Source organism: Phyllobates terribilis, unplaced genomic scaffold (genome assembly GCF_046119375.1).
Source record: "Phyllobates terribilis strain yellow unplaced genomic scaffold, ASM4611937v1 Scaffold_7__3_contigs__length_470593459, whole genome shotgun sequence".
Lineage (NCBI taxonomy): Eukaryota > Metazoa > Chordata > Amphibia > Anura > Dendrobatidae > Phyllobates > Phyllobates terribilis.
Window position 1 is genome coordinate 276,952,437 of NW_027362767.1, and position 20,845 is coordinate 276,973,281.

General features: G+C 42.7%; 1 protein-coding gene across 1 annotated transcript in view; it reads right to left on the reverse strand.

The window, feature by feature from the left end:
- LOC141154642 (heat shock factor protein 3-like) overlaps positions 1-20,845 on the reverse strand; it is a 52,616-nt gene that overhangs the window by 14,744 nt on the left and 17,027 nt on the right. Inside the window, exons 5-12 of the mRNA XM_073640907.1 lie at positions 16,172-16,247; positions 11,615-11,676; positions 8,756-8,840; positions 7,220-7,374; positions 6,927-7,121; positions 5,937-6,042; positions 5,502-5,567; positions 5,281-5,341 (exon numbers count right to left, since the gene is read on the reverse strand). Coding sequence (XP_073497008.1) covers positions 5,281-5,341; positions 5,502-5,567; positions 5,937-6,042; positions 6,927-7,121; positions 7,220-7,374; positions 8,756-8,840; positions 11,615-11,676; positions 16,172-16,247 — 806 coding nt within the window. The remainder of the gene's footprint in view (positions 1-5,280; positions 5,342-5,501; positions 5,568-5,936; positions 6,043-6,926; positions 7,122-7,219; positions 7,375-8,755; positions 8,841-11,614; positions 11,677-16,171; positions 16,248-20,845) is intronic.

Here is a 20,845-nt window from a genome sequence, read left to right on the forward strand (position 1 = left end):
ATGTCCCCTATGTGATGTATATGCCACAGCCCCATGTCCCCTATGTGATGTATATGCCACAGCCCCATGTCCCCTATGTGATGTATATGCCGCAGCCCCATGTCCCCTATGTGATGTATATGCCGCAGCCCCATGTCCCCTATGTGATGTATATGTCACAGCCCCATGTCCCCTATGTGATGTATATGTCACAGCCCCATGTCCCCTATGTGATGTATATGCCACAGCCCCATGTCCCCTATGTGATGTATATGCCGCAGCCCCATGTCCCCTATGTGATGTATATGCCACAACCACTTATCTCCGATAATGTATATACAGCAGTCTCTGTGTCTCCTATAATATGTATATGCTGCAGCCCCAGTGTCTCCTGTGTAATGGATATGCTGCCGTCCCATGTCCCCTGTGATCTCTATGCCGCAGCCCCATGTCCCTTTTAATTGTCTATGCCGCAGCCAGATATCTCCTATGTGATGTATATGCCGCAGCCCTATATTGCCTATGTGATGTATATGCTGAAGCCCCATATCTCCGGTAATGTATATACAGCAGTCTCTGTTTCTCCTATAATATGTATATGCTGCAGCCCCAGCGTCTCCTGTGTAATGGATATGCTGCAGCCCCAGTGTCTCCTATGTGATGTATACACTGCAGCCCTCCCACTGCCTGAGTTCTATAAATGTAATGTGAGCAGTGATGAATTTCCCATTGTGAGTCCTGCAGTGTAATATACATCTGTGTTCAGTATGACTTACAGCTGCGAGTTCTTTACAAAATTTACAGCAAAAAGTTGCCTGCACTCCAGACCGAGGCAAATTGCACCAAAGAGACGCCGTTTCAGCCGTCACATTAGGGGTGAGTTAATTAAATGTTTGGCCAAATGTAGCATGGTAATTTTCAAGTTGATAATTTTTTACGCCCCCCCCCCCCCCCGAGGGATGGTCTACATATCCAAATGGGCCCTGGCAGGAAAAGGGTTCCCCACCCCTGCACTAAGTAATCAGGAGAGCTGATACACAGCCCATCCTTTAAAACAGCCCCTCCTTCAACACTGATTGACGCAGGAGGTTAGACCAGGGAGATCATTAGACCAGGGAGATCATTAGACCAGGGAGATCATTAGACCAGGGAGATCATTAGACCAGGGAGATCATTAGACCAGGGAGATCATTAGACCAGGGAGATCATTAGACCAGGGAGATCATTAGACCAGGGAGATCATTAGACCAGGGAGATCATTAGACCAGGGAGATCATTAGACCAGGGAGATCATTAGACCAGGGGGGATCATTAGACCAGGGGGGATCATTAGACCAGGGGGGATCATTAGACCAGGGGGGATCATTAGACCAGGAGATCATTAGACCAGGGGATCATTAGACCAGGAGATCAGAGCAGTGTCATTACTTCTCACACCCGGAGAAACCTGCTCTACACTACGGTGGGTCGTGCTTCTCTTTGCTTTGAGTGTGGCTGCAGGCTTATGATTGCTCAGCGTCATACAGGGAAAAGTCCACGTCCCCAGTAAAAACCATTGGAAAACACACACTCGGACGTCAAACAATGTTAACTCATTAGGTGCCAAATACTTTGATTACTAATATTTCCGCAATGGAGAGGCAACAAAAAAACCCCATAAAAAACTGTTATTCCACCATTACATTGTGTGTGACGTTCAACATGAAAAATTTGGTGAAAGGTCCTCTTTAACCTCTTTGTGCCCCCTACTGAACATGTACGTCATGGACAGGGTGCACGTGTATGAAGTGGGCTCAGGAACGATGTCCGCTCTATACAGGGCAGATGCTGACTGAAATACATAGCAGCTTCTGCCCATAACAGTAGTGATAAATTGTACCATATACTACAATACCGTGGTATTGCAGAATATAATATAAGCAATGAAATGATTACAGGTTAAAGTCCCATATGGAATTTTTCCCCCCATTTTTCAGTATGTGATGCGGTAAAATGAATGGTGTCATTCAAAACTAAAATTTGTCCCACAAAAAACATGGGAAGGACAGGAAAAAGGTAAAGTAGAAGAATTAAAATTTGTCTAATCCAGAAGGTGTTAAAGCACCACTCCAACATTTTTTTTTCAGCGCTGGAATGGTACTTTAAACCTAAGGTTCTTGCCCCTACTCTTATACTCACCCCCCGGCATCTACACCTTCCGGACTGGAGACGCCATCTTGTCACCGCAGCTTCATACTAGCCGTGAAATCTTTAATTTGTACATGGAAGTCTATGAGAGCCAGAACAAGGCAAGAACAAGGCTCTCAAAGACTTGTATAGAGTGGTGTCCTCCGGCTCGCTCCATGAAACACTGGAGCAGCAGGCAGGTCACAAACTGCTGGAGACCGACAGCGGTGGGAACAGATGAAGACACTGGAAGGAGAGTATAAGACAGGGGGCAGGGGACTTAGATTTGAAGCACCACTCCATAGACAAAATAATAAAACATGCTGGAGTGGTGCTTTAACCCCTTAAGGACGGAGCCAATTATGTACTTAATGACTGGGCCAATTTTTACAATTTTGACCACTGTCACTTTATGAGGTAATTATTCTGGAACGCTTCAACGGATCCCCCTGATTCTGAGAGTGTTTTTTCGTGACATATTGTACTTCATGATAGTGGTAACATTTCGTCGATATCACTTGCGTTGATTTGTGGAAAAAAAAACGGAAATTTGACGAAAATTTTGCAATTTTAAAACTTTGACTTTTTTTTATGTCCTTAAATCAGAGCGATGTCACACAAAATATTTAATAAATAACATTTCCCACATGTCTACTTTACATCAGCACAATTTTGAAACCAAAATTTTTTTTTGTTAGGGAGCTATAAGGGTTAAAAGTTGACCAGCGATTTCTCATTTTTCCAACAAAATTTACAAAACCATTTTTTTAGGGACCACATCACATTTGAAGTGACTTTGAGGGGTCTTTATGACAGAAAATACCCAAAAGTGACACCATTCTAAAAACTGCACCCCTCAAGGTGCTCAAAACCACATTCAAGAAGTTTATTAACCCTTCACGTGCTTCACAGGAACTGAAGCAACGTGGAAGGAAAAAATTAACATTTAACTTATTTTCACACAAATTTTACTTCAGGCTCCAAATTTTTAATTTTCTCAAGGGTAACAAGAGAAAATGGGCCACAAAATTTGTTGTGCAATTCCTCCTAAGCACGCAGACATCCCATATGTGGGGGAAAACCACTGTTTGGGCGCACGGCAGGGTTCGGAAGGGAAGGAGCGCCATTTGACTTTTAGAATGTAAAATTTGCTTGAATAATTAGCGGATGCCATGTTGCGTTTGGAGAGCTCCTGATGTGCCTAAACAGTGGAAACCCCCCACAAATGACACCATTTTGGAAACTAGACCCCTCAAGGAACTTATCTAGATGTGTGGTGAGCACCTTGAACCCCCAGGTGCTTCACAGAAGTTTATAACATTGAGCCGTAAAAATAAAATTTTCACATTTTTCCCCACAAAAATGTTTTTCAGCCCCCAATTTTGAGTTTTCATAAGGGTAACAGGAGAAATTGTGCCATGAAATTTGTTGTGCAATTTCTCCTGAGTAAGCCGATACCCCATATGTGGAGGAAAACCACTGTTTGGGAGCACGGCAGGGTTCGGAAGGGAAGGAGCGCCATTTGACTTTTTGAATGTAAAATTGGCTTGAATAATTAGCGGACACCATGTTGCGTTTGGAGAGCCCCTGATGTGCCTAAACAGTGGAAACCCCCCACAAGTGACACCATTTTGGAAACTAGACCCCTCAAGGATTTTATCAAGGGGTATAGTGAACATTTTGAACCCAGAGGTACAACACAGAATTTGATAACATTAGGTCATCATATTGAATAAGTTGTCATTAGTCTTGAGCGCAAGTGCTCGCTACTTGAGTTTGCATCGGGTACTCCGGTATGCACCATGTATCGCGGGTGCTCGATTCCCCGTCCCGCATGTTTCACGGCTGTTAGACCCCCCCCCCCCAAAAAAATACGGGGATCGCTCATGTATGGCAGGCAATTCCCGCGTGTTTTGTTTGGGTGTATAACAACCGCGAAAAATGCGGGGCGAGGACTCGAGCATGTCACTTGAGCACCCGCGATACTCCGTGCATACCCGAGCACCCGATGCAAACTCAAGTAGCGAGCACTTGCGCTCAACACTAGTCGCCATACCGTCATAATTTTTTTTCTTTACTTTTGAAAAAATCCCAACCCTAACCCTAGCCCAACCCTGGGCTAACCCTAACCCTGGGCTAACCCAAAATATACATTTTTTTATTTTATAATATTTATTTACCTAAGGGGGGGTACAAGAGGGGGTTTGATTTATTATTTTTTTTTTTATTTTGATCACTGTGATCTGGTTTAATCATAGTGATCAAAATGAACCAATAGGGAAAATTCCCTGTTATTGCCGGGCAGATCGCGGCGGGCGCACTTTGCATGCGCCCACCATTTTTTTTCTCTAGCAACATGCCGGAGCGCCGGGGGAAGATCTGGGGGGTGATCGGAGGACGGCGGAGATACCGGGTGGCTTAATTCCTCTCTCTTCTGACATGTATATCATGTCAGAGGAGAGAGAAATCATTGTAAACCGCGGGTACATTTTTTTTTTTGTGTGATCACCGTTATTCGGTGAATAACGGCGATCACGTGATAGGGGACCAGAAAAACCGGCCCTGATCAGATTCTTCAGTGTCTCAGCTACCCCCGGTAGCTGAGACCCCGGAGAATTTGCAACTCTGGGGGGCGCTAGAGCCTTATTCCTCAGCGACGGATTTTCACGGCGCTGAGGAAAAAGTACCCTTAACTGCCGCAGTGAAAATGCGTTACGGCGGTCGTTAAGCAATATATTTGCTTAACCCTATGTACTCATTTTTTTCAGCACAGGCCTGTACATGTGCTCCTGCCCCTGTATTCTTCAATGCACTCATGATAGGTCATCTTCTGCAAAATAGACCCAGTCACAGCATGGATCATCAAGATTCTATATGTGGGGTATACGGGATTCAGCGCCTCAGCCTATTGTCAGGTGCATACAGGTTATGAGGTTTATGAGGGACAATATATTGGATGTGTGCCTTGGCATCCATCCACCATAGGGACCCATTGCTGCGCTCTCCTACACAGTTAAACATGGCAAATTCAGACCAGCCAGACGGAGGAAAAAAGGACCCTTCTAAGGGCATTATTCACCAATCCAAAACACTGGTTGTTAATTGTCAACTGAACAGTTATTAGTTAACTCGAACCTTTACTCATATGATCATCGCTGTCCAACACCACAATATCTCCTGGGGTCTGTGTTAGATCCTGCAGAAAAAGCACACATGCTTACAAATCAATTATACATATTGCATGTATGCAATAAATTGTAATTATATATATATTATATATATATATATATATAATATATATATATATATATATATATATATATATATATATTTGAAAGAACGGTAAATGTACTCACATCGACTATGCTGGTGTTTGTATCAATAACTGGAGTATCTGAGGAGGACAAGTCAGGTTTAAACAGCTGCAAAAAGTTGGAGAATAAAGGAGATTTGTCCACAAGATTCATTTTCGGTTATATCTAAACGGCACTAAGCAGTATAATGTAGAGAATTTAGTAATGTGTGATCTACACAGGGCAGTGTGCCGGACACAGACAAGATCAGGGGCCGACACATTGCCATGTCAGAGCTTGTTTAGCAGATAGTTATAATCCCCCTGTACACGTACATGTGTTTTTGATGTGGAGAAGAATAGGAGCAGCTGTTACACTGAACAAGCATCCTTCTTTTTCCTGACGTCACCAGTTGCGAGGCCACCATACACATTGGACGTTTAGGTAGACAAAAACCATAATGGATGCAGCATTTCCAGTTAATGAAAGTGGTCTTACCTCATCAGTAACATCAGGGTCTATGTTTAACTTCTTTTGGGACAGTATGCTTTGTAGCTCTTCTAGACTAGCATCAATGCAACTAAGGAAGTCTTGGATTTCATCTCTAGGAAGAAAAAAAGGTGTTTTTTTTCTGCCCGAATGCTGTGCTTATAATGTACAGAATATCATATGATCATAACCCTGGGGGTACTCTGTTTATATTTCATAACACCTTATATTAATGATCAAAGTGCAGATCAGGCTCCAAAACAGATCAATCAAGAAAAAAGGTCAAATGGGTTTCAGATGCTATGGCGGGTGAAATAGCGTTTGTACCCTTGTACTTTTGCATATTTCATTTCCCAGAGGATGATGCATGGCATACTAGTCTCATCACTGTGACATGCCAAGGCCTGGGTTGTCACTCTCCACAAGGAGAAATGTTACCCCTTAGCCTCTCACCTGGCCAAATCAGATCTCATATTTTGCACTGATGAGGGGCAATACCACGAAACACTGTCTGCTAATTGAGATTCTGGTTTGCTTTTATACCAAGTCATATGGCAAGGCTCGTTAAAAGGTCGATATTGACTTGTAGGATTGCTCCTTCCAATAGGTGGCGCTAGAGTTCTAGTCCTCTCCTCTCTGAAGAGGCAATTTGCAATTTTTCACACAAACCCCAGTGTGATTCAGTGAGCTGGAATTGCAGTCCAGTGATTGGAGCGATGCTGGAACCCGGAGAAGACCGCGATCGGTAAGAAGATTACATCTCTTACACTACTATATACGTGTACACAAGAGATGTAGTCTACTTACCGATCGCAGTTCAAATACAAATATATGTATTCCAGAATGCTCTTCATGGAAACGCAGCCTTAGATTTCACCATACATTACAACAGAAAGCAGGAAGTCCCCAAAGAAATGTAATGTCAGGAGACTTGTCAAACAACTGGGAAAAGTCAAAATTCAACTTCATATTTTGTGTCCATCTAATTTTCATACTTACTGGTCCAGGAGATCAATGTCGTTTCCTGTGCAGTTTTCACTTAGGATAGAGTTAATGACGCTGTCAGGGTCTTCAGAGGTGTTTGATTGCACAACATCTAGTGCCAGCTCATGAGGCTTGCTTGGACTTAGGTTTTGATCCGCTAAGGTTTGCAACTGTAGAACTGGATCGTCAATAACTTCTTGAACCAAATCACTATAGAGAAAGACAAAAAGTAAGGTGTGAGATTCTTCAAACCCCATTTCATACATAGTGTCTAAACCCCCACTACTACTTCAACAAGTTGCCCTTACCCAAGATGTGAAGCTGGTGGGCTCACAGTGATGATCTGTGCTGGATCTATGGTATGAATGGAAGCGTCTGAGGTGCCCTCTCCAGGACTGATGATCTCGTGGATCTCTAACATGTTATCAATAGAGACCTGAGGGTTTGGAGGGGAGTAGAGTACCTACATAAAACAAGTAAGGTGTTATTAGGTTGAAAAAAAAACCCCAAAGAAATAAAATAGTAAAAAATATAAAAATCAGGCATTATAAATTTAAAATATTGTTAATCAGTTTAATGGACCAATCATACACCAATTTAACAAATATGGAGGAAGGAAGATGCTAATCACACCCAAATACGAACATCTCCACTGTGAGAAGGATCTGTTTTAGGCTCACAAAAATGACATTACTAGGAAGAGGAATAAACACGCTTAACCACACATCCCTGATCACAAATGGGTATTCCATCACTAAGTTTCCACTGAATCTTGAAGGGAATCTGTCAGTAGGATCACCCCTCCTGAGCCGTCTATATGGGCATGTAGTCCTAGGAATAACATGATATCTGATGATGGTCAGTCACTGGGATATTGGACAATGTCACTGCTACCTCATGAAATACATGTACGGACATTTGTGAGAAGATCATCCCTGACCAGTACCCACAGGCGTGTCATGTCAGGAAGAAAAGGTTTTTTTGTTGTTGTAAACCATGGAATATGGATTTGCAGCCAGGAAGAAATGTTCCCACTTCTCTTTTGTTACTCTACCTACGTAACTAGTCTAGTGTAGTGAACCCTACGCCATGTTACCATGAGGAAATATGTGGTGTTTTCTCTGCAGGAATCTGTCCCAAAATGAACCACAGCAATCTGCTCAGATTATTGCTCCATTTTGTTGCCATTTTTAAGGTGTTTTTAGCCCAAAAATGATGGGATTCTGCACTTAAAATGCAACTGCATTTATTAGAATAATAAAAAAATGCATGTAAAAAAATGAAGCTGTGAACAGTGTGTAAATGCAGTGGTCACGAGTTCATGCAATCACATTGACTCTGCTTGAACTGTTAAAAGCAGTAGATTTTGATATATCTAAAAAAACACGGCATTTAGGGCACCCGGGAACATGGCCTAAAGCTTGTGAACACCATGATCCACCGTCTGGGAGACAAGCTTAGGGAGATGGCTAACAAGTGGCCAGTTCTCATGAAGGAGTAGCTGAGCCACGATGGTAGTAGGGCTGGAGGACGGAGAGGTCATCCTGGACGCAGACTACCACCATCTTCTAGTCCATCAGAAGACTCTCCGCGATGGGGCACAGGCTGCAGTGCTCCTCAGCTTGGAAGAACATCGAGCAGCTAACGTCAGCCCATTATTCAGCAAAGCTAAAGAAAAACCAAAAATTCAAGAGAACTTACAAAAGAATACTGAAAAACACATAAGGTAACATAGCGGTCATATACAAGCGCAATGGCAGATTCTGGAAATTCTTCTTGAATGATAGGTAATATTAGGTAAAATACAACATCATTTATTAAGTTACACATAGTGGACGTCTCACCTCTTCCTCCCCACGCTTTGGTATTCCTAATACATGCCGACTGTATTTTGGCGTAGGAGATTGAGTTGGCTCCAGAGTTAACTGTCTGCAAAACAAAAGGAAACATGGAAGGCAAACTTTATTTTTCTGTCAATATAGCTGTATGAGGGCTTGTTTTTGTGGGACAAGTTGTATTTTTGAATCACTGGACTTACCATATAATGTACTGGAAAACAGGAAAAACAATTCCAAGTGTGGTGAAAATTGCAAACAAAGTGCAATACCACAACTGTGTTTTTTATTTACGTTATTTATGTTCACTAACTACTAAAACTATCCTGTCAATATGATTCCCCAGGTCAGGTCGAGTACGTAGATATCAAACATGTATAGGTTCTTTTTAATTTAAGCGGTGAAAAAAAACCCCCAAGGTTTGTAAGGGAAGAAAAAAAAAATGGTGCCATTTTCCGAGGCCCATAGTGTATCCATTTTCATGATCTGGGGCTGGGTGAGGGCTTATTTCTCGCGTGCCAAGCTGATGTTTTTATTGATGCCAGTTTGGGGTACATACGATGTTTTGATTGCCTCTTATTGCAATGTTGCGGCAATCAAAGATAACACAATTTTGGGGTTTTGATCTTTTTTCCTCATTATGCAGCTTACCGATCGGATTCATTTAGTTTATATTTTGATAGATTGGGTGATTCTGAACGTGGCGATACCAAATATGAGTATTTTTTTATTGTTTTATTTTGAATGGGGTAAAAGGTGGGGGTGATTTGAACTTTTATATTTTTAATAACATTTTTTTCTACTTTTCACTGGCTTCAAATGCTCCCATTTGCACATATCCACCTAAGTATGCTCATCAAAGAGTAAAGTTACCCCTTAGACCTCAGTCCAGAGCCTCTCATTTAGCCAAATCTGTTCTCATACTTTGCACTGACGAGGGCTAACAGCCCGAAACACCGTGTCTGCAAATTGAGATTCTGATTTGGATTTTAAACTAAGTCATATTGCAAGACACGTTGAAGGGTTAATTGTGACTTGTAGGATTGCGGCTTCCAATAGGTGGCGCTATAGAGTTCAAGTCCTCTTTTTCTCTGATGAGGCAATTTGCACGTCAAGACTCTAGTAACCTCCAGCTGGCTCCCAGTATAGCTCTTCTATGCCTCCTCCATTGACATAAGAGTATTCTAAATTTAGAATTCACTTTTCTTCAATTCACTGTATAGTCCATCCGTCCAATTTTATCTTTGGCTTTCTACATCATTAGCTTGTTTCCAGCAGAGATTAACACTCCTCCCCTCCACTCTCCTAAGTTCTGTTGTGCAGGCAGAGTGAACAAGAGAAGGGCTGAGCTGTGATTGATGTCTAGTGCTGACAGATCAGTGATATGAAACTGTGAATGATACTATGTTGATGCACATGGCAGAAGGTAATCCTCTGCCTTGCGCATCAACAGAGCAACAGTTGCAGTTTTGTATCATTAGTCTGTCAGCTGGTTACAGCTATGTGAAACTGGAAGCACAGAAGAGCAGATTGAGATGAAAAAGAATCTTTATTTTGAACTTTGTGAGTATATTATCAGTTTAAGGCGTAAAGTATTACAGTAATATAAATATTCCCTGGTACTCACCCTTCTGGTTTTAATACATTAAAGTCCTCTATATTTTGTGCACATTCAATGGCGGGAAAACAAAAAGCACAGATCGCCTGCGTTCGAATCAAACCCTGTGACTCAGAATCTCTGTGCCGTTTGTAATTCCACCTCTGTATGTTCATGAAATAAAGAGGACTTTTATGGAACAAAAGCACAAGAGTGAGCGCTGTGGATTATTTTCTATTGCTGGAATTGATTAGTACATCTCGTCTGGAACATTGAGCACCACGGACTTGTATTCACCATTGTCTTCTTGAAGCTTTTCACAGCTGTGCTGACCACTTGATTTTGAAGTGTATAGTTACATATTATTAAGCTTTAATTTTTAATGGAACCAGTCACCTGGTTTTCCCCATGTAAAGTATGGCCATCACCATTAGGGCTTTTTTTTTACAGCATACTGGAATGCTGTATATATATTAAAAAAAAAAAAAAAAAAAAGATCCCCAATAAAACTCTAATTATATTCACAGATGGGGCGGTCCTACGTGATCCACACAGAGTCCCCATTGTGCTCGTGCACAGGTCACTCCTCTCTGCCTTGCCGAGGGCAGAGGACAGTACTGTAGTGCGTATGCTCCGCCTTTACTTCCAGGTCATCTGGGCTCTTTGGCCTTTACCGGCACATGCGCACTACAGTACTTTGCTCTGCCCTTGACAGGGCAGATAGGAGTGCGCCTGCGCAGGAGCGCCATGGGGACACTGCGTGGATGTTGTAGGAACAAGTCATCCACATGAACAAGGGAAGGAGGACGGTGGCTGCAAGAAAAGAGAGGGTGGGGGATCAAAATCAGAGAAGCCCATCGGACCGGACCACCCAGTCTATATGCATAATAAAGGCTCTTTTTTGGGATCTGCAGACTGAATTGGGGACATTGTTTTTGCTCTAGCATTCAAGTAGGCAGTAAAAAGGCCCTAATGGTATTGGCTGTGCGTCATGTGGCAAATTCCTGGTCAGGTTCCCTTTAACATATTAGTACTTCGCTAAATTCTAAACTTATTTTCCACAACTTGCTACATTTCCTCTTAATTTGCCTATAATTTTGGGATGAATTTAACAAAAATGTGTTAATGTGAAAAAGACAACATTTAAAAAAAAAATGTCAATGTGATAATTTATATGACCATATGTATAAAAGATAGAAAGAACAAAAACTGCTAATAAAACGTAATTAATAAGGGAAAAAATGGACACTGCAAGAGCAACTTGTAAATACCTTTTCCTGTTTGGTGCCAGCACAATATTGCCCCTCATTAAGCTAAGGATGAATTGAAGCACCTAGAAATAGATTGAAAAAAAACTATAGATTAGGTACTAGCCTGTGATACCATACAGCAGCTTTAGTTAAAGTGAATGTGTCCAGAAGATCAACCCCCAGACTGCATATACACTGCTCAAAAAATGAAGGGAACACTGAAATAACACATCCTAGATCTGAATGAATGAAATATTCTCATTGAATACTTTGTTCTGTACAAAGTTGAATGTGCTGACAACAAAATCACACAAAAATCATCAATGGAAATCAAATTTATTAACCAATTGAGGCCTGGATTTGGAGTTGCCCCCAAAATGAAAGTGGAAAAACGCACTACAGACTGATCCAACTTTGATGTAATGTCCTTAAAACAAGTCCAAATGAGGCTCAGTATTGTGTGTGGCCTCCACGTGCCTGTATGACCTCCCTACAACGCCTAGGCATGCTCCTGATGAGGTTGTGGATGGTCTCCTGTGGGATCTCCTCCCAGACCTGGACTAAAGCATCTGCCAACTCATGGACAGTCTGTGGTGCAACGTGACGTTGGTGGATGGAGCGAGACATGATGTCCCAGATGTGCTCAATCGGATTCAGGTCTGGGGAACGGGCGGGCCAGTCCATAGCTTCAATGCCTTCATCTTGCAGGAACTGCTGACACACTCCAGCCACATGAGGTCTGGCATTGTCCTGCATTAGGAGGAACCCAGGGCCAACCGCACCAGCATATGGTCTCACAAGGGGTCTGAGGATCTCATCTCGGTACCTAATGGCAGTCAGGTTACCTCTGGCGAGCACATGGAGGGCTGTGCGGACCTCCAAAGAAATGCCACCCCACACCATTATTGATCCACTGCCAAACCGGTCATGCTGAACGATGTTGCAGGCAGCAGATCGCTCTCCGCGGTGTCTCCAGACTCTGTCACGTCTGTCACATGTGCTCAGTGTGAACCTGCTTTCATCTGTGAAGAGCACAGGGTGCCAGTGGCGACTTTGCCAATCCTGGTGTTCTGTGGCAAATGCCAAGCGTCCTGCACGGTGTTGGGCTGTGCGCACAACCCCCATCTGTGGACGTCGGGCCCTCATACCACCCTCATGGAGTCGGTTTCTAACTGTTTGTGCAGACACATGCACATTTGTGGCCTGCTGGAGGTCATTTTGCAGGGCTCTGACAGTGCTCCTCCTGTTCCTCCTTGCACAAAGGCGGAGGTAGAGGTCCTGCTGCTGGGTTTTTGCCCTCTTACGGCCCCCTCCACGTCTCCTGGTGTACTGGTCTGTCTCCTGGTAGCGCCTCCAGCCTCTGGACACTACGCTGACAGACACAGCAAACCTTCTTGCCACAGCTCGCATTGATGTGCCATCCTGGATGAGCTGCACTACCTGAGCAACTTCTGTGGGTTGTAGAGTCCGTCTCATGCTACCACGAGTGTGAAAACACAACCAACATTCAAAAGTGACTAAAACATCAGCCAGAAAGCATTGGTACTGAGATGTGGTCTGTGGTCCCCACCTGCAGAACCACTCCTTTATTGAGGGTGTCTTGATAATTGCCAATAATTTCCATCTATTGTCTATTCCATTTGCACAACAGCATGTGAAATTGATTGTCAATCAGTGTTGCTTCCTAAGTGGACAGTTTGATTTCACAGAAGTTTGATTTACTTGGAGTTATATTCTGTTGTTTAAGTGTTCCCTTTATTTTTTTGAGCAGGGTATATCAGTAAGCATCAAAACAAAAGCTTTACATCTCACCTGGTGCTGCATCCGACAGTAATTAGCATTTTAATGTATAAGCAAATGAGCTATTCAGAGCTCATTTGGGCAAAACAGAGCACTTCCTGAGCCTGTGCCTCCCCAGGCGGTTTCCCCGCCCAATACTTGCCTGTTTAGCTTTGATAGCTCACTGTCGGATCTCTGTGCGTGACATCTCTAACAGTGAGCCATCAATGAAGGTAAAGAGGATGGTGCTAGGTGGGGAGACAACCTCAGGAGGCAGCGGCTTGAGAACCGCTCGGTCATACAGCACTTGGATCACAGACAGGTGGGTGCCAGAAACACTTCTTGACCTTGAATTTAGTTAAACATTGTAAAGGATGGTGGGATGTAATGGCAGCTCACAATCATCCTGTAAGCATGTGTAATTGTAACAAGACACTTGGCCAGCTTCAAACAAAGGAGTTACACTCCCACCAGCTAGCGGGTGAGCTACTACAGGAAGACCCCCTGTGGATCCAAGGCATGCGGTCTCCCCCTTTGTTTCAGACAGCTATGATTCCAAATCGAGCTATGGAAATACCATTAGTCCTAGCCATACATCGAATATATTTCTGAAATCATCAGGACATTGTGAATGTCCGCCTGGATCTCAACCCAGTCTAGCACGTAGAGATAGGGATATACATAGCACAGCTATTTGGAAATCCATAGGACCGCTGTGTCTAGTCTCCACGCGTAGCAGGGCCCGGCTGGATCAGATGACACCAGAACCGCCTCCCCAGGATCGTCCATTAAGGAGTTATGACCCATCTGAAGTTTTGGAGTTATTATCTAACAGGGACACAGGGAGGAGATTCAGGTTCAGCCCAGGGGGCAGGAGGGGAGTGACCCAGAGGGTTAAATGCTTCTGCGGATCTTAGCCTAGTGCTTTTTTCTCTGGGAGGTCGCGAGGACACATCGTGTGGGGAGAAGTCACGCAACAGAGGGGACCACAAAACTCCCATGTGGCAGCCCCTCCCCCACAAGCCAGGCCTTTCATTTGACTCTTAATAACTGCATACTTTTGTACCACTACTATGGTATTTGCATCTCTGACCATTATGTATCTATAAATCTTGTGTATATAGTGTATTGTCTAGTGTGCCCTTAATGCGATTAAATATATAATTTAACCTTGGGCTGCTCTTTTATCTTGATCCACGAATCCAAACATCCATTGTTCGGTTAATTCTCATGCTATCGGGGCTGGTTTCTGGCCCGATATAATAATTCCAGTTAACGGACTGGGGCTTATGTCGAATAGGAACTGGTGGCGGCTCTACAGGGCTGATAAGGTTCTGTTTTCACTGGGGCTAGTGGAAGGGGCCTCTCAGCCTGTCAGGGGTGTGAACGAGTGTCGTGCCACGTCAGTGGCTTAGTGGGCCACCTCTTCTCATTCTCGGTACCTTCCTGAAGCCGTGCAGACAGGGGTGTCTGTGAAAAACTAGCAATCTGGCCTTCTGTGTCTGCGAGGGGTGCGGAACGTCACATTGGTGCAAACTGCGTACCCGTATCACGTGATCCCTCTGACGTAATAGCAAAGTCAGGTGGGTGGCGAGGTGCGGATTCTTCACAAACATCTTATTTCTCTTTTCTTTTAAGTGGGTTTAGCATGGGGAATTTAAAAATATATTTCATATGTGTTTTAATAGTTAAAAAAAAAAAAAAAAAGCAAAATGCTACATTTTAACTTTTTTTTTTATATATCCCCTCAGGGGGGCCTGAACCCGCAAACATTTGATCTTTTATACTACAATATATACAAAAAATACAAACGGTGCAGCACAAGTAAGCTTTAAGAGATGGCGGGTGCAAAGCCTAACAGGCATAACCAAACCTCAGGTATATTCAAATTAAGACAAAGGCAGCACTCCAATTGTTCAGTAGAAATTCTGTGGTTTTTCAAGCTTGAAAAAGTTCCACATTTGGAACGTAATGTCGACACTATGACTGTCAATAAACCAAAGAATTTCTACTGAACAATTGGAGTGCTGCCTTTATCTTCATTAGAATACTACAGTATATAGATATATAAACCTTTGGGTATGAAGTCCAACCATTAGCTAGACTTCACATGAGGACCAGCAGGACAGCCAAGGGGACCTTCAGCAGGACCCCACCTGTCATGATGAGCCATCAGCACCCAGTAATCAGATTGCGGGGCAGGGAGTGAGTATATCATGTCACAAAGTGTCAAATGTCCAGGAAAGTCAATAAAGGCAATGCATAGGCAAGTATGCCGCGATAACATCTACCTATGGACCCATTTCCAAAAATGCTCATTAGTGGTGTGTGTCAGGAAGGAAGGGAGTTTAGCAAATTTCAAAATCCATATAGCCAGATGTCTGCTACAATCACCAGGCTAGCTTAGCACAGCATAAGACAGCTCTGCACGCTGGAGTGGTGTGTGCAGAGTGTTGGTGTGGTTGTTAAAGTGGCTGTGATCGCATGCAATTCAGGCAGCAATCAGGTGGATCACTCCAAGTTTTCCACCACCTAAATACTTGCCAGTAATTGCGGATGTCCTAGGCAAATCGCTCTGAATTGCTGCGATTAGCAGGTCAGAAATGACATGTTCAGGAGACATGTGCACTAGGTAAGTTCTACATTTGTCTGGTTTCACCAAGCATTTGGCAGCAGCATTGTGTATAATTTTGCTAATTGTCGCAAAAGGGTTAAAAACTGAGAAACTTATTACTGAGTAATGGGCACACTGCACCATAACTTTGTGCTGCCACCACCAGCAGGAACGGCATAAGTCACCTTTGACAGAAGCTTTTGCTGTTGGCTGTGTCTTCTTCTCAGTGAAGATACTTCTTTCCAGAGATCTCTGTTTTCCCTACAAACATTGTATCAACAAATAAAAAGAAGACAAATTTATTGTAAGCATAAAATGCTACAAATATAAAAACAAACAAAAAACTCAAGTCTTGGGATTGTGCATTGATCTGGTGGGTTCTAATCCCACCAAGGAAAACATCTACAAGGAGTTTGTATGACCTCCCCATGCAGGTGTGGCTTTCCTCCAGTTTCCTCCCCCACTCCAAAGACATACTGATAGGAAGTGTGGACTGTGAGTCCCAATAGGGACAGCGATGCAGATGTCTGTAATGCAATTTGGTTCTACATACGAACATAAAATACATACATCCCCAAACCAGGTGCCGGCAGGAGTAGAGGTAGACCTCGACAGCCATTAGATCATCTTTACACATACACATCTATAAAGGAGAGCTCAGTGACTGATACCATGAGGAGCAGGAGATCATTTTTGTTTGCGATAAATCTGCTTAATTTTTACATTTTGCACAAAGCCGGACCACATAATCTGAAAGAACGGGTCTCCTGGTTTTGTGGTGAGAAAAATAGCCTTCACGATGAGTTTTCCAATTGAAACCCTAGTTAAAAATGGCGTCTAGAGTAAATGTCCTACTACTGAATGTATGCAACGTTCCTCAGATCCGGCAGGAGATATCAGCAGAAGGCTGCACATGAATGAACAGATCAATTAGAAGAAGGATCTCTTGCCTGAAAGTGTTTAACAAGTAGTACCCGTGTATCTGACAATTGGGGGAGAGGGGATTCATCTAGAATGGCTTTTTATATGCTTGACTGAAAGACATGGTGAAATGGCACATCTTATGGAGATTTTTGCCAATTTTTTTTGTTTTGTTTTATTGAAGGCTACTTGCAAGTACCCAAGATTTGACAATACAGACAAGTCAGCAAATGCTCACCTCTGACAGTGCCGTAAGTGCAATACAAGATGGAACTTCCAGGAATGTACATTAATCCATATATCAGATATACGCCTGTTACATCACCAATGCCTCAAGGAGAAGCAGAGAGTAACCACATCACCTCACAGATCAGCATTTATAGACAACTATCATACGTCACTACACTGACAAAGTCACTCCAAATTACATATGACAACACACATACATCCTTATAGGCAATATTAAGGAGCATACTGGAGTTTGGACACAAATGAAAGTTTAAAATTCTTACATATTTTATTGAATCATAATTAAAACAATCACCACAACAATTAAAATTTAAGCAGGAAAACAATCCATCAGCACACAGGATTATACATGTGGGTCTCAGGTAAAGGCTGCATTTAATGATTTAGCATAATCAAAGATAATAAAATTAATAAAGATAAAGTTGGTCAATAAATTTATAGTTTCCACATCGGTCTAAGGTGTCCATTGCCATAAAGTGACAGTGCTAGCGGTATAGGCAAAAGAACAAGTTATGTGCTCTAAAGTGACCGTGCTAGCAACAACATGTAGTTAGGTTGATGCCTAAGTAGTCAGAGGTAGTTGGGTTAAAAAGTGACAGTGCTAGCAGCAACAAAATAAGGATAGATTAATGCCAGCCTAGAAAACAGGAACTAGGCTATAGACTTTTAAAGTGACAGTGCTAGCGGCAGCAAAATATGGTTAAATCGATGCCCAAATAATGCCCAATAATGGGCTATTGCGTAACGCATGGTAAGTGGAATCGTGGGCTACCCTCTCTCATACTATTTGGCTGTAAGTAGTTTACCCCACTGTCTATGTGAAACTTGAGGTCCGCTTTGGATTGACACTTGTGTGAACCAATGTCTAGTCATTACTTACCATGCGTTACGCAATAGCCCATTATTGGGCATTATTTGGGCATCGATTTAACCATATTTTGCTGCCGCTAGCACTGTCACTTTAAAAGTCTATAGCCTAGTTCCTGTTTTCTAGGCTGGCATTAATCTATCCTTATTTTGTTGCTGCTAGCACTGTCACTTTTTAACCCAACTACCTCTGACTACTTAGGCATCAACCTAACTACATGTTGTTGCTAGCACGGTCACTTTAGAGCACATAACTTGTGCTTTTGCCTATACCGCTAGCACTGTCACTTTATGGTAATGGACACCTTAGACCGATGTGGAAACTATAAATTTATTGACCAACTTTATCTTTATTAATTTTATTATCTTTGATTATGCTAAATCATTAAATGCAGCCTTTACCTGAGACCCACATGTATAATCCTGTGTGCTGATGGATTGTTTTCCTGCTTAAATTTTAATTGTTGTGGTGATTGTTTTAATTAGGATTCAATAAAATATATAAGAATTTTAAACTTTCATTTGTGTCCAAACTCCAGTATGCTCCTTAATATTGCCTATAAGGATGTATGTGTGTTGTCAGCATTTATAGATGTAAGCCATAGCTCATCTTCAGGGTCTACAGTCACACACAAGCCGCGTACAACCTCTTCCAGGACGCCGAGGAATAGGAGGAGACAAAGCAGTGGACAGCACAACGCTGGACACTCATCACACCTCATCCTAGGATGAGACAAAGCAGTGGACAGCACAACGCTGGACACTCATCTCACCTCATCCTAGGATGAGACAAAGCAGTGGACAGCACAACGCTGGACACTCATCTCACCTCATCCTAGGATGAGACAAAGCAGTGGACAGCACAACGCTGGACACTCATCTCACCTCATCCTAGGATGAGACAAAGCAGTGGACAGCACAACGCTGGACACTCATCACCCCTCATCCTAGGATGAGACAAAGCAGTGGACAGCACAACGCTGGACACTCATCTCACCTCATCCTAGGATGAGACAAAGCAGTGGACAGCACAACGCTGGACACTCATCACCCCTCATCCTAGGATGAGACAAAGCAGTGGACAGCACAACGCTGGACACTCATCACACCTCATCCTAGGATGAGACAAAGCAGTGGACAGCACAACGCTGGACACTCATCACACCTCATCCTAGGATGAGACAAAGCAGTGGACAGCACAACGCTGGACACTCATCACACCTCATCCTAGGATGAGACAAAGCAGTGGACAGCACAACGCTGGACACTCATCACACCTCATCCCTGAACCTTCTAATTCCACACACTACTACATTTTCAGATGAAATTATACTGGTTTAACAATTTTTTTTCCATTGAAAAAGAGAAGGCATTTCCCTCATCCATCTCATAGCTGTAGCTTACCTGGCCAGAAAAAGACCTTCAAAGGGAAAAGTCCTATCACAGTGCGGCCAGAATTCTTCACTCATAATTTCAAGCAAAGAAATCTCTGGTTGTAAAATTAGCCATGACAGTACTATCCACAGTCTGCTAATGGCATTACAACCAATTTGTCCCAGTCTATTTTAAGACTGGAATAAACTCTAAACCGGTTAGTCAAATCTATTGCTCCAGGTAAAAGCTGCTCCCACGTGTGTCAGGAACAAAGCGAGGTCACCTACGTACAACCCTACTACGTCCATTCTATCACCGACATCAATGCCTCTTACTAATATATCTTGTCCCATTCTCAAAGCAACTGGACTCATCTCCAAGGCAAACTGCATCAGTGACAGGGGGCAGCCCTCATGAGACCCTCTTTCTGAATTAAAATACAGCCAAACCAGCTGATTAACCCCTTCACCCCCAGGCATTTTCCAATTTTTGCTTCTCTTCTACCTAGAGCCATAACCTTTTTATTTTTCCGTCAATATGGCCGTATGATGGCTTGATTTTCGTGAGACTAGTTGTTCTTTTGAACGACACCATTGATTTTACCATATAGTGTACTGAAAAACAGGAAAAAAAATACCATTTGCAGTCAAATTGCAAAAAAAAAAAAAAAATGCAATCCCACAATAGCTTTTTTTTTTTTTTTTTGTTAACTACCTTGTTCACTATATGGTAAAACTGACCAGTATAATTCTCCAGGTCAGTATGAGTACCCAGATACCAAACATGTATAGTTTCTTTAAGTGGTGAAAAAAATGAATCTGAAATTTGTAAGAAAAAAAAAATTGCCTATGTCGCCATATTCAGAGACTTGTAGTGTCTCCACTTTTCGGGATCTGGGGCTGGGTGAGGGCTTATTTTTTGTGTGCCAAGATGACATTTTTATCAATACCATTTTGGGATAGATACAATTTTTTGATCCCCCTGTTATTGCATTTTAATACAATGTTGTGGCAGAAAAAAAAAGTAATTCTGGTGTTTTGATTTTTTTTCTCGTTTACTGATCGGATTAATCTACTTTATATTTTTATAGATCGGCCATTTCTGAACACAGCAATAAGAAATATGTATTTTTTACTTTTCTATAATAGTTTTACTTTCAATGGGGCAAAAAGGGGGATAAGTTGTGTTTTTTTTGTTTTTTTCCCAGTTTTTACAGCCTTCAATAGTCCCCTTAGGAGACTTGAAGCTGAGATTATGCAATCGCATATGCTACACATAGCGAGGCTCCAGCCATGCTGTATGTAGCAGACATCATCATCTCCTATGAATGCCGACCACGAGACGGCATTCATAGGAGATTCACAATGACAGGCACAGGGGTCTTCTGCAGACCCCCAGCTTTCATGACAACTCATCGGTGCCCCGCGATCATGTGACACGGGAGCAGA